General features: G+C 43.8%; 1 protein-coding gene and 1 pseudogene across 1 annotated transcript; one reads left to right on the forward strand and one right to left on the reverse strand.

Annotated features, from left to right (window-relative positions):
• Nucleotides 1-4,933: 4,933 nt before the first annotated feature.
• On the forward strand, nucleotides 4,934-5,709 carry LOC128693113 (cytochrome c oxidase subunit 3-like; annotated as a pseudogene).
• A 6,505-nt stretch (nucleotides 5,710-12,214) lies between these two features.
• LOC138853349 (NADH-ubiquinone oxidoreductase chain 5-like) lies at nucleotides 12,215-13,778 on the reverse strand. Its single transcript, XM_070089547.1, has 2 exons — nucleotides 13,718-13,778; nucleotides 12,215-13,144 (listed from the first exon to the last, which is right to left on the reverse strand). The coding sequence occupies exons 1-2, from the start codon at nucleotides 13,776-13,778 to the stop codon at nucleotides 12,279-12,281; spliced, it is 927 nt and encodes a 308-aa protein (XP_069945648.1). The 3' UTR covers nucleotides 12,215-12,278.
• Nucleotides 13,779-14,193: the final 415 nt, after the last annotated feature.

Here is a 14,193-nt window from a genome sequence, read left to right on the forward strand (position 1 = left end):
TGAAGGCTCTCAGTGAACCTTGGTGAGAAGGCTCTCAGTGAACCTTGGTGAGAAGGCTCTCAGTGAACCTTGGTGTGAAGGCTCTCAGTGAACCTTGGTGTGAAGGCTCTCAGTGAACCTTGGTGTGAAGGCTCTCAGTGAACCTTGGTGTGAAGGCTCTCAGTGAACCTTGGTGAGAAGGCTCTCAGTGAACCTTAGTGTGAAGGCTCTCAGTGAACCTTGGTGAGAAGTCTCTCAGTGAACCTTGGTGTGAAGGCTCTCAGTGAACCTTGGTGTGAAGGCTCTCAGTGAACTTTGGTGTGAAGGCTCTCAGTGAACCTTCGTGTGAAGGCTCTCAGTGAACCTTGGTGTGAAGGCTCTCAGTGAACCTTGATGTGAAGGTTCTCAGTGAACCTTGGTGTGAAGGCTCTCAGTGAACCTTGGTGAGAAGGCTCTCAGTGAACCTTGGTGTGAAGGCTCTCAGTGAACCTTGATGTGAAGGTTCTCAGTGAACCTTGGTGTGAAGGCTCTCAGTGAACCTTGGTGTGAAGGCTCTCAGTGAACCTTGGTGTGAAGGCTCTCAGTGAACCTTGGTGTGAAGGCTCTCAGTGAACCTTGGTGTGAAGGCTCTCAGTGAACCTTGGTGTGAAGGCTCTCAGTGAACCTTGGTGTGAAGGCTCTCAGTGAACCTTGGTGTGAAGGCTCTCAGTGAACCTTGGTGAGAAGGCTCTCAGTGAACCTTGGTGAGAAGGCTCTCAGTGAACCTTGGTGTGAAGGCTCTCAGTGAACCTTGGTGTGAAGGCTCTCAGTGAACCTTGGTGTGAAGGCTCTCAGTGAACCTTGGTGTGAAGGCTCTCAGTGAACCTTGGTGTGAAGGCTCTCAGTGAACCTTGATGTGAAGGTTCTCAGTGAACCTTGGTGTGAAGGCTCTCAGTGAACCTTGGTGAGAAGGCTCTCAGTGAACCTTGGTGAGAAGGCTCTCAGTGAACCTTGGTGTGAAGGCTCTCAGTGAACCTTGGTGAGAAGACTCTCAGTGAACCTTGGTGTGAAGGCTCTCAGTGAACCTTGGTGAGAAGGCTCTCAGTGAACCTTGGTGAGAAGGCTCTCAGTGAACCTTGGTGTGAAGGCTCTCAGTGAACCTTGGTGAGAAGGCTCTCAGTGAACCTTGGTGTGAAGGCTCTCAGTGAACCTTGGTGTGAAGGCTCTCAGTGAACCTTGGTGTGAAGGCTCTCAGTGAACCTTGGTGAGAAGGCTCTCAGTGAACCTTAGTGTGAAGGCTCTCAGTGAACCTTGGTGAGAAGGCTCTCAGTGAACCTTGGTGTGAAGGCTCTCAGTGAACCTTGGTGTGAAGGCTCTCAGTGAACCTTGGTGTGAAGGCTCTCAGTGAACCTTCGTGTGAAGGCTCTAAGTGAACCTTGGTGTGAAGGCTCTCAGTGAACCTTGATGTGAAGGTTCTCAGTGAACCTTGGTGTGAAGGCTCTCAGTGAACCTTGGTGAGAAGGCTCTCAGTGAACCTTGGTGTGAAGGCTCTCAGTGAACCTTGGTGTGAAGGCTCTCAGTGAACCTTGGTGAGAAGGCTCTCAGTGAACCTTGGTGTGAAGGCTCTCAGTGAACCTTGGTGTGAAGGCTCTCAGTGAACCTTGGTGTGAAGGCTCTCAGTGAACCTTGGTGTGAAGGCTCTCAGTGAACCTTGGTGTGAAGGCTCTCAGTGAACCTTGGTGTGAAGGCTCTCATTGAACCTTGGTGTGAAGGCTCTCAGTGAACCTAGATGTGAAGGCTCTCAGTGAACCTTTATGTGAAGGCTCTCAGTGAACCATGGTGTGAAGGCTCTCAGTGAACCTTGGTGTGAAGGCTCTCAGTGAACCTTGGTGTGAAGGTTCTCAGTGAACCTTGGTGTGAAGGCTCTCAGTGAACCTTGGTGTGAAGGCTCTCAGTGAACCTTGGTGTGAAGGCTCTCAGTGAACCTTGGTGTGAAGGCTCTCAGTGAACCTTGGTGCGAAGGCTCTCAGTGAACCTTGGTGCGAAGGCTCTCAGTGAACCTTGGTGTGAAGGCTCTCAGTGAACCTTGGTGTGAAGGCTCTCAGAGAACCTTGGTGCAAAGGCTCTCAGTGAACCTTGGTGTAAAGGCTCGCAGTGAACCTTGGTGTGAAGGCTCTCAGTGAACCTTGGTGTGAAGGCTCTCAATGAACCTTGGTGTGGAGACTTTCAGTGAACCTTGGTGTGAAGGCTCTCAGTGAACCTTGGTGTGAAGGCTCTCAGTGAACCTTGGTGTGAAGGCTCTCAGTGAACCTTGGTGTGGAGGCTCTCAGTGAACCTTGGTGTGAAGGCTCTCAGTGAACCTTGGTGTGAAGGCTCTCAGTGAACCTTGGTGTGAAGGCTCTCAGTGAACCTTGGTGTGGAGACTTTCAGTGAACCTTGGTGTGGAGGCTCTCAGTGAACCTTGGTGTGAAGGCTCTCAGTGAACTTTGGTGTGAAGGCTCTCAGTGAACCTTGGTGTGGAGACTTTCAATGAACCTTGGTGTGGAGGCTCTCAGTGAACCTTGGTGTGGAGGCTCTCAGCGAACCTTGGTGTGAAGGCTCTCAGTGAACCTTGGTGTGGAGACTTTCAGTGAACCTTGGTGTGGATGCTCTCAGTGAACCTTGGTGTGAAGGCTCTCAGTGAACCTTGGTGTAAAGAAGACTCTCAGTGAACCTTGGTTGGTGTGGAGACTTTCAGTGAACCTTGGTGTGGAGGCTCTCAGTGAACCTTGGTGTGAAGGCTCTCAGTGAACCTTGGAGTACAGAAGACTCTCAGTGAACCTAGGATTTATTTTCAGTGGGCGGTTTAACATGAGTTATTTTAACAAACTCCTCAATCGACATTATCCTCCATGACACTTATTATATGGTATCTCACTTCCACTATATTCTATCTATAGGAGCTGTATTTGGAATTTGGGGGGAATTGTTCACTGATTTTCACTATATTTTTAGGAGTTAATTTAACTTTTTTCCCACAGCACTTCCTAGGATTGAATGGTATACCACGATGATTCTCAAATTACCCTGATGCCTATACATCATGAAATATCGTCTCATCAATTAGTTCGCTCATTTCCTTGGTAGCCGAACTTTGATTTATGATTATTGTTTGAAAAGCTTTCATATCAAAACATCATAATACCTTCCCAGCCTTCCTACCTTCATCAACTGAATGACAACACCCTCATCCTCCCGCTGATCACAGGTATGCAGAAATTCCTCTAATATCTATTTATCTAAATTGACAGACACATGGAAGGATTTCCCTTCTTTTAGAAATGCCAACATGAGGATGTTTAGGACCTCAAGACAGAGCCTCTCCACTTATAGAACAATTAATATACTTCTATGATCACGCGATATTCATTCTCATTCTCATCACCACATTAGTAGTTTATATTCTAATCAATTCAGCTCTAAAGTCGTTTATTAACCGATTTCTACTTGAAAATCAAGAAATCGAAATTATCTGAACAATTCTACCTGCCATTATCCTAATCTTCATTGCCATACCTTCTCTCCGGCTCCTCTACCTTCTAGACGAAACTAACAACTCAAGAATCACCATTAAAACTATCGGCCATCAATGATACTGATCATATGAATACTCAGGTTTCCTAAATATCGAATTTGACTCCTACATAACATCTTTTGATAAAGATTTAAATTCAAACTTTCGTCTTCTAGATGTTGATAAACGAGTTCCAATTCCCTTTAATACTCAAGTTCGCCTTATTATCTCAGCAGCAGATGTGATCCACTTCTGAACAATTCCCTCCTTAGGAGTAAAAGCTGATGCCATCGCAGGCCGACTAAATCAAATTAGATTTTTAGTAGACCGACCAGGCCTATTCTACGGTCAATGTTCAGAGATGTGTGGGGCCAATCATAGATTTATACCTATCTTAATCGAAAGAATTTCAGTAGATTCCTTTTTAAATTGAATTTCTAGAAACTCATAATACCTATTTTCTCCCGACTCCAGATAACTTATAAAAGTTTAGGTCTTTTAAACCAAAAAAAAAGTAGTTTCCTACTTTTAGAGACAAAAATTAGTTAAAAAATAACATTAGCTTGACAAGCTAAAATTGTCATATTCCAGATATTTTTGTATGCCTCAAATAGGACATTTATTGTGATTTAATTTTTTTCTAATATTTATCTTAGGTTTTACTTTATTTGTTACCATCAACTTCTCCAAACTTCCAATCAAAACAGAAACCTTTACTCATAAACCAACAACATTAGAAAAATTCTGAACATGATAACAAGATTATTTTCCATCTTCGAACCATCTTCAAGTATCCTCTCCCTCAACCTAAACTGGTTATCAACATTCCTAGGATTCTTATTTATCCCGGTTCTCTTTTGAGCCGCACCATCCCGATGACTTTACATATGATTTAAAATTGTATCCATCCTTCACAATGATTTTAACTCAATTTTAAGACCTTTCAACCCAGGTCTATCATTCTTATTTGTCTCATTATTCAGTTTCATCCTTTTTAATAAATCATTGGTTACTCCCGTACGTTTTAACTAGATCTAGACATTTAACAATAACCTTCACCTTAGCTCTGCCCTTATGACTATCCTTCATTTTATTTGGATGGCTTAATCACACTCAACATATATTTGCACATTTAGTACTTCAAGGAACCCCTAGTGTACTTATACCTTTTATAGTTCTCATTGAAACAATTAGAAACATCATTCGGCCAGGAACACTGGCAATTCGACTAGCAGCAAATATAATTCCAGGACATCTCCTCTTAACTCTACATGGAAGAATAGGACCCTCCCTTCCAACTAAGTTATTAACTCTACTCATCTTAGCCCAAATTCTTCTCCTTATATTAGAATCTGCTGTTGCAATTATTCAATCTTATGTATTTGCAGTTCTCAGAACTCTTTATGATAGTTAAGTAAATACATGTCATCACACAGACACCACGACTTTCATTTAGTTGACATAAGACCCTGACCTCTTACAGGATCTATTACAGCTATACTCCTTACATCGGGTCTTATTAAGTGATTCCATCAATTTAACCCAGATCTTTTTTTTTTAGATTTATCCCCATTATTTTAACCATAATTCAATGATGACGAGATGTAACTCGGGAAGGAACATACCAGGGACATCATACTCAAATTGTCATAAAAGAACTCCGATGGGGGATAATTCTCTTTATTGTCTCCGAAGTATTATTCTTCTTTTCCTTCTTTTGAGCTTTCTTTCACAGAAGACTCGCCCCAACAATTGAAATCGGTATATTCTGACCCCCAGAAGGTATTCAACCTTTTAACCCATTCCAAGTCCCCCTCCTTAATACCACTATCTTACTTTCATCAGGAGCGACAGTAACTTGAGCACATCACGCAATCCTTAACTCTAACCACTCTGAAGCTATAAAAAGTCTAAGATTGACTATTCTTATAGGAATCTATTTTACCTCTCTTCAAGCATACGAATACTTGGAAGCATCTTTTTCTATTGAAGACTCAATCTACGGAACCACCTTCTTTGTAGCAACCGGATTTCACGGTCTTCATGTAATTATCGGGACCTCCATCCTAACAGTTTGCTTCTATCGTCTTTACAAGTGTCACTTCTCCAATAATCATCATTTCGGATTTGAGGCCGCAGCTTGATATTGACATTTCGTTGATGTAGTTTGACTGTTCCTTTATGTTTTTATTTACTGATGAGGAAGATAATTTTTTAAATAACAAAAAAAGGCACAATACCGTGACTGGAATGATACACAAATAACCCGCACATAAAAGAGAGAAGCTTACGACGACGTTTCGGACCGTGACTTTGTCAATGGTCCAAGTCGGACCGAAACGTCGTCGTAAGCTTCTCTCTTTTATGTGCGGGTTGCAGCGCTGTATAGCCCTTGTGGCTTAGCGCTTCTTTTTGATTATAATAATAATATGTGCGGGTTATTTGTGTATAATTTTTTAGTATAATGTGGTACATCTATGTTCCAACTATGAAGTCTAATCCTTTAGAAAAATTAATTTTAACTAACAACTTAATTATTTCCCTAACATTACTAGTCACAGCGCTAATTATACTCTTATCATCAATTTTGTCAAAAAAATCCATCACTTTTTTTTTTTTTTTTATATTTTATTTAGAACAATACAATACAAGAAATAGATAAAGACAAAAACAGGTCTTACACAGAATAATCATGAACAACCACACAAACATGAACTTGAGATAACACAAATATCCCTCCTCACCCATACATGAAGACCCCTACACCTATGATAACCAATAACCGACTAATTCCAATTGCATTGTTATATGATTAACAAAACACATCATTATATACATATATTGTCACTTGTAAATTATAAAGTAAGACACCGTATACGTTAAATACAATTAACGTACTGTATTGAGAATAAGGTAAAAACAATATGTTCATCAAACACAGAATATATTAATAAACAAGGATCCAACACACTGACACCTCTACAATCATCTAACAACATGCATAAGAGTAACATACATAAAACAATGTCCTACTGCAATCAAACACATATATTGAGTATACGCATCACAAACCATGAAAACACATCATACGCCCAAGTTCATACACATTCACCCGCTACATACCAGGAGGCGACCCCGTTTCCACCCCTGACAGGCCATTAACATAATACATTATACCATCCCTACCCTGCCCCACCCACCTACTTTACAAATTTAATAAAACCTCTAATGTAATGTCTCTATATCCCTCAGAGAAATCCCGCTCCCACCTCCTCCCATAAAGTTCTCTATTACGGCACAACGTTTTATAAAACGTAACAGCCAATACCCTCCTCTTCACCCCACTTACCCCTTTCCCCCTCATTCCCCACATAATGTAGACATAATCTACCATAATGTACCCCACAGCCCTAATAATACTTTCATCCATACCCCCCACATCAAGACTCAATGCCCGCAGAAGAGAGAAGTATTGACCACTTATCTTATGCAACACCCTGCTCAACCAACCCCTGACGCTCCCCAACCCCTCACAAAAATACACTACATGGAATGCAGAATCCTCCCCGCCACATATTCCACATACCCCCCCCCCCCCCTCAACCACCCGTCTAGCTCGTAAGACCACTCCCGATGGTAAAATCCCATGCAAAAACCGATACATCACCTCACGTCCACGGGGTTGTAACCTTAACCTACCAAACCTTCTCCATATACATCCCCAGTCATACATGGGGAAAATCCCCTCCACCGGAGCCACAACCCTTTCCGCCGACATCCTACACAGCCTACTTATTTTTACCTTACCCAGATCCCTAACCATCACTGCTGCCCTCAAAATAGTTTCACACTCCCTCAACTCCGTCCCAGAAAACATGCGTTTCAATTTATTGTGTACCTTAACCAACCCCCCCCCAACTCACACCCTCCCTCATCACCTCCCTTTTAATAAAGATACATTTGACCCTCCTCTTTAAATTCATTAAACCCAACCCCCCCTGACGCACAGGTAACATTACTACATCCCTTCTAAGCCAATCACAACCTGAACCCCACAAAAATTTAAAAACCCCTCTAAGTATAGTTGCAATTGCCGTCCCCGTTAAAGGGAACACGGCAGCCACATGCCAAACCTTGCTATACAATAAAACGTTAATTACAATGGCACGCTGCACAAGGGTCAAATGATAAGGCCGCAATGCTCCCAATCGACCCAGTATCCTTTCTACCAACCTGACCGAATTATTAACACGTGCAACCTCAAGATCATCTGCATAGATTAGACCACAAATTTTTAATGACATCACCCGCTTCTTTACGACTGCACTACCCCACTCGACCCGCTCCCCCCAAGTTCCTAACCCCATAACCATGGACTTCTCCGAATTTACCCTCATACCAGTTGCACATGCAAACGTGTCGACCACTCCATCTAAGGCTTTTATGGACATCCCTTCTCTAACCAATACAGTAGTATCATCTACATACCCTATGAGAACAGGCCAAACGCCCCCAGTACCCCCCCTACCCCTTCACTAACGCCCATATGGCGCTCCACCATTCTATAAAAGGGGTCCTGTATGCATGCAAATAAAAGCTGTGACATAGGACACCCCTGTCTAAGACCTCTGCCCATGACAATCCTCCCCCCTAATCTTCCATTAATCTGTACTCTCACCATTGCCCCTCTATATAACGCCTCTACCCATCCCACTATTTCCTCCCCATAGCCCTGTTTCCTAAGGATAGCTCTCAACGCCTCCCGCTCCACCCTATCATAAGCTCCTTGCCAGTCTAGTGCAACCAACCCCGCCCCCCCTTCCCCCCCTTTTTCTTCCACGAAATCCCTTAAAAGACCATGTCCCACCCCCATAGACCTACCTGGCAACCCAAACTGGGTTTCCAATACAACCCTCCCTACAACACACTTGAGCCTATTTCCTAAAATTTTTGCAAATAACTTATAATCCGCGCATAACAATGATATTGTTCTATAGTCCCTGAGCGAACGCTGTTCCTTACCCTTCGGTACCAAAACAACTACAGCTGTTGCCTGTCTTCCACCCAACCTTCCCCTTACCTTCATCAAGTTCAGTAACCTCACCAAAAAACCTTTTATTAACTCCCAATGCTGTTGATAAAACTCCGCCGGCAGTCCATCGATTCCCGGTGCTTTGCCCTTTCGCATGGCACTCAAAGCTCTCCATATTTCCCCCTCAGTTATGTCCCCCCCCAAAGCTTCCCTATCACTGTGTCCTAACCTACATGGCACACTTCCACACACCCTCTCTAAATCCCCTAATCCTACCCCTTCCTCCCGCCAATACTTTTCGTACCACGTATCCGCAAACAACCCCATCCCATCCGTAGTGTGGATTACCTGACCCGCCCTATACCCACCCACCGACTCAAGAACCTCCAAACATGGAATAGCTGTTGCCTGCTGACGTTGTTTTTGTCTGCGCAACACACACGAAGACGGCCTATCTCCCCATAACACCTCCTCCACCCCCGCCATTACTCTCACCGCTTGGAACCGCTCGTCCTGAATTTCCCGCAACCGCTCTTTAAGTATCATAATGTTGTCCATCGGATAGACACCCTCTACTGTCCCTTTTACATAACAACCTCGTAACCTGTCCTCCAAATAATTAATCAACCCAAATTTTAAAGAATTAATCCTTTTCCCCTCCCGCACATAATAATGCCGAATCCGGTCCTTAGCCACACCATCCCACCACGTCACCACGTCCTCCACACCTTGTACCTCCTCAGTTAATCTCTCCCACAGCTCCCGAAAACCCCCCAACCCCTCCTCATCTTCCAACAGACTCGTATTTAATTTCCAATATCCCCTAGAGATACAAGCTAGAGAATCCCACTCTACTTCTACGACAACCGCCCTATGATCTGAAAAAGCTAGGTCAATAGTACGGACAGACTTTGACACTACCTTATGAGATATATACAACCTGTCTAACCTAGCCGCGTAACCTCGCCTCACGAAAGTATGCTCCACCTCCCACGCTCCCCCACCTACCACATCCCTCAACTGAACGTCCACCAATAGATTGCGTAATGCTGTCAACATATGCCCCGCCCCTCGAGGTTCCACATCCGCTCTCCTGATCACACAATTCCAGTCCCCACCTACGATGGCCACCTCAGGTAAACCACGGAAAGCAAAAACTAGATCATCACACACAAAATCCCTCTTTACTTTCATATCATTTTCAGCTGGTGCATACACACTTACAAAGGTTACCCTCTGCCCCATCCACCACCCATCCACACGCAACACCCTCCCCCCCCCACCCCCTTCACGTCTTTGCAACACAAACGGGCTCGCCTCCTTTATCAATAAACCCACACCACCTTTCAAACGTGCCGATGGCAGAGTCAACACCGTATACCCTTCCACCTCGAGCACTTTACCCTCCCTGAAATTATGCTCCTGTAGAAAGACTACGTCCACTCTGTATCGACGTAAGAGAATACGGAAGCATTCCCTCTTCATACCAGTACACAGTCCATTCACATTCACAGTCATGCATTTAAGGCCTTTCTAAAGCTTCCAATCCTTTCTCCTCTCACCCTTCCCAGGGCCTCTTGCCCCAGGGTCAACATGTGGTTTGTCACCATCCACCCCCCCCCCTTTTCGATGCCTCTTATCCTGGCTGTCACGAAAATATACATCCCTCCTCCCAGACCTCTGCGCGGGTGTCAGGACATCATCTGAGTCTGACGCAGCCGCCCTCTTCCTCGTGACACTCTCTACCGCCATACTGTCTTCCGAAGATTCCTCACAGTGAATATCAACCTCTACTGTGACCTGTCGCACAGAGCTCGGTGACTCCTCTCTGTGCCTGCAGTTGTCCTCCGTCCTTCACGTGCCTGTCCCGCCACACTCTCCTTTCAACTCAGGCACCATTTCACGGACCAAGCCATTATCCTCGCCCGAAGAAGGTAAATTTTTCAATACCTCGTCAAGCTCCTCCTCCAGCTCTTGCACCTCCTGCTGAATTAGCACATCCTCCCCCATCACCGGCAAAGTGGCCATTTTTGGCTCCACACAACTCGTGCCACGCCCATCATGCACCACAAGAGACTCTTCCACAATGTCACTCCACAGACGGCCATCTCCTCGATTTCCTTTGGAATTCTCCTCCACGACATCCACACCTGTAACTGGTGCTCCACCTGTTTGCGCCGGCGCCCTCCACTGCCTCCCACACGTCGCTGCCATATGGTCATACTCCCCACACAACCTGCATGTCCGTCGCTGCCCAGCATACGCCACTAGAATCTGGGTCCTAAACTCCGGCATCACGACGTATGACGGAATCGGGTGCCTCAGTGTCATTTTGAGGGAGAATGTACCCTCCGGACGTCCCATGTACGCACCTGCCGCCCACTTGCCTTGGGTTGCCAGATGCACGGTACCATAAGCAGCAAACACCTTCCGTAAGTCCTCCTCGTCAGCCTCGAAGGGGACATTTCGCAACTTCACCCACGTATAGTGGCGAGAGACGTCTATGAGTCGCACTTTGACAGCTGGAGTTACATCAATACTCACATGCTCAAATTTCGTCACCAACGACTCGTACACAGCCGTCGAATTTAACTTGACGAATAGACGATAGGCCCCATTCAGGGCCACACCATAAACCTCATCATCCTGCACTCCGTACGTTTCCCGGATGATTGCCGGAAGTAACACCTGCGCCGTAGAGGGGGAAATCGCCCCACGAAGCAGCTCAACGCCGACAGTGTTTATCCTACGTCGGATACTCAGCGCCATATTGTTGCTATGAGAGCTCTCCTGACAAACAGCAGAGGGGTGCTGTGCACAACCTCACTCCACCACAGTCAGGCAGCTAATGAAATCCATCACTGACCGAGAAAAAATATCCCCATTTGAATGTGGGTTTGACCCTAAAACCTCTGCTCGATTACCTTTCTCTCTTCGATTCTTTCTTATCGCTGTAATTTTCCTAATCTTTGATGTAGATATCACACTTATTCGCTCTCTTGCTTACATTTCCCCTTTCACAAATATCTTCTCTTGAAGATTCACAGGATTATTTTTTCTCCTAATCCTCCTCTTCGGCTTATATTACGAATGATATAAAGGAGCCTTAGAATGATCCAACTGGAAATGTAGTCAACAATGACATATGATTTGCATTCATAAATTGTTTTTTTCAAATTGGAAAGCGAAAATTTGTGTTTAGTTTCGGTCTAAATCTTGGTTTACACACCTCTAATTTTTGACAGAAGCCAAATTAGAGGCCTATCACTGTTAATGATAAAATTGAAATCTTCTTTCCTGTCAAAGAGAATAATGCCAGCGAAAAAGCTTATAACTTATTTCCCGAGCGTTTAGACTCCGTTCATTTCTCTTTTTTATAGTGTATAAAACATATTACATTTTCAATGTAAAGCTGAAGATCTTTTCTTCTAGAAATATTACTTACAGGTCCATAACCACCTTTGCAGCTTCAATGCAAAATTCTGATTTAAAATATATATGTAAAATTAGATAAAAATATAAAACAATAATAACCCAAACAAAAAATCCTTTTATATAAACAATAATCATATTATCTTGTCTAAGCTGCAAGTACCTGGAACCTCTTATTAATCCATAAAACCCTCCTTCACCTCCAAAATATTCTGATCAACCTTTGTCACCAACCTTAAAAAAAATATCCCCTGTTCCCAACCTTCAACAGGACACTCTAAATGTTGACAAAATAGGTATAAATCATATAGATCCTATAAATACAATATAAGAATAAAACCCTACAGACTTAAGTCTAGATCTCGCCCTCACATAACACAAAAGAGCCCCAATACCTTTCACTAATAAAGCCAAAACTTTAAGCAAAACCTTCAAACAAATCATGTAAGGCTCTGGAAGCACCACCCAGGCTAAAACACATCCGCCCCTCACAGCCACAATCCTCAATGCTACTATGCCCCTTAATATCATCCTATGCCTCTCTCTAACAAATATCATAGACCTTATATTAGGAAAACATCTTAATCTATAATAAATCAACCGAAAAGTATAACATACCGTTAAACCAGCACCTAAGACATATAAAAGAAACCTAAAAATATTAATTTCCCTTATAAACGCCACTTCTAATATCAAATCATTAGAATAAAACCCAGCCAAAAAAGGCATGCCACATAGAGCTAGAATGGGTAAATTCATACAAACTCTAGTTAAAGGTATGCATATTACCAACCTTCCTATATTCCGAATATCTTGATATTCCTTAACCCTATGAATTACCATACCAGCACACATAAACAACAAAGCCTTAAATAAAGCGTGGGTCAACAAATGAAAAAAAGCAAGGTCAGTAAATCCTAAAGATAAAATACTTATTATTACTCCTAACAGTCTTAAAGTTGATAAAGCAATGATTTTCTTCAAATTAAACTCAAAATTGGCCCCTAAACCTACTATAAATATAGTTAAACAAGAAACAATTATCAAAAACCTTCGTATACATGAAACCTCCAAAGCCCCACCATATCGTATTAAAATATAGACACCAGCTGTCACCAAAGTAGAAGAGTGAACCAAAGCCGAAACAGGTGTGGGAGCAGCTATCGCTGCTGGAAGTCAAGCCGAGAACGGAATTTGAGCTCTTTTAGTCATAGCAGCAGTACACACAAAAATTTTTATCAACAAAAAATCCCTACCTAAATACCTCCCATAAAAAAAATAAAATTTCAACCCCCTAACTGTCACTACATTACTTTTATCAAACACCTGACAGAAATATACACAAATAACATGCATATTTGGAGAATGAAACTTATGACGACGTTTCGGTCCGTCTTGGACCATTAACAAGTAACTCAGAAGCGGGAAGGAGAGGGAGCCAGTATATATACAAGAGTGAGACGGTGCCAATAGTAGTAGACGAGAGGATGAAACAGTGTAATTGTAGATATAGAAGTAGTAGTACCATAACCTGCCACAAACTACACCATCACCCTACACTGCTATCACCTGCCAGAAACTCTTCTCTATAAATAATACCTTAACACACTTTTACACTTCCGTAACATAACACCAACCAAACACTATTCTCTATTATCTCAACAACACATTCCACCCTTCCCTTCAGAACTATTCAGTCTCAGTTTTGACACATTCACGTCAATGGGCGTTACTATATTTACATTGGTATGTAATGGCGGCTAGCATCGCAGATGGGACCTCCTTCTGGTAAATACTTTCCATATTCCAGAGGGATAATCAACTATTCTTAAACGGCTGGCTCTTCATAGCTCTCAGGGTCTTCCACGACCTGAGGGACTTCTTCAACGACCTGAGGGACTTCTTCCCTGGGCTGAGGGAGTTTGCCCCTGGGCTGAGAGAGTTCTTCCCTGGCCTGAGGGAGTTCTTTCCTGGCCTGAGGGAGTTCTTCACTGGCCTGAAGTTCTTCCCTGGCCTGAGGAAGTTCTTCCCTGGCCTGAGGGAGTTCTTCCCAGGGCTGAGGGAGTTCTTCCCTGGGCTGAGGGAGGTCTTCCCTGGGCTGAGGGAGCTCTTCCCTGGCCTGAGGGAGGTCTTCCCCGGGCTGAGGGAGCTCTTCCCTGGGCTGAGGGAGGTCTTCCCTGAGCTGAGGGAGCTCTTCCCTGGCCTGAGGAAGTTCTTC

The sequence above is a fragment of the Cherax quadricarinatus genome, chromosome 28, assembly GCF_038502225.1.
Source record: "Cherax quadricarinatus isolate ZL_2023a chromosome 28, ASM3850222v1, whole genome shotgun sequence".
NCBI classification, from domain to species: domain Eukaryota; kingdom Metazoa; phylum Arthropoda; class Malacostraca; order Decapoda; family Parastacidae; genus Cherax; species Cherax quadricarinatus.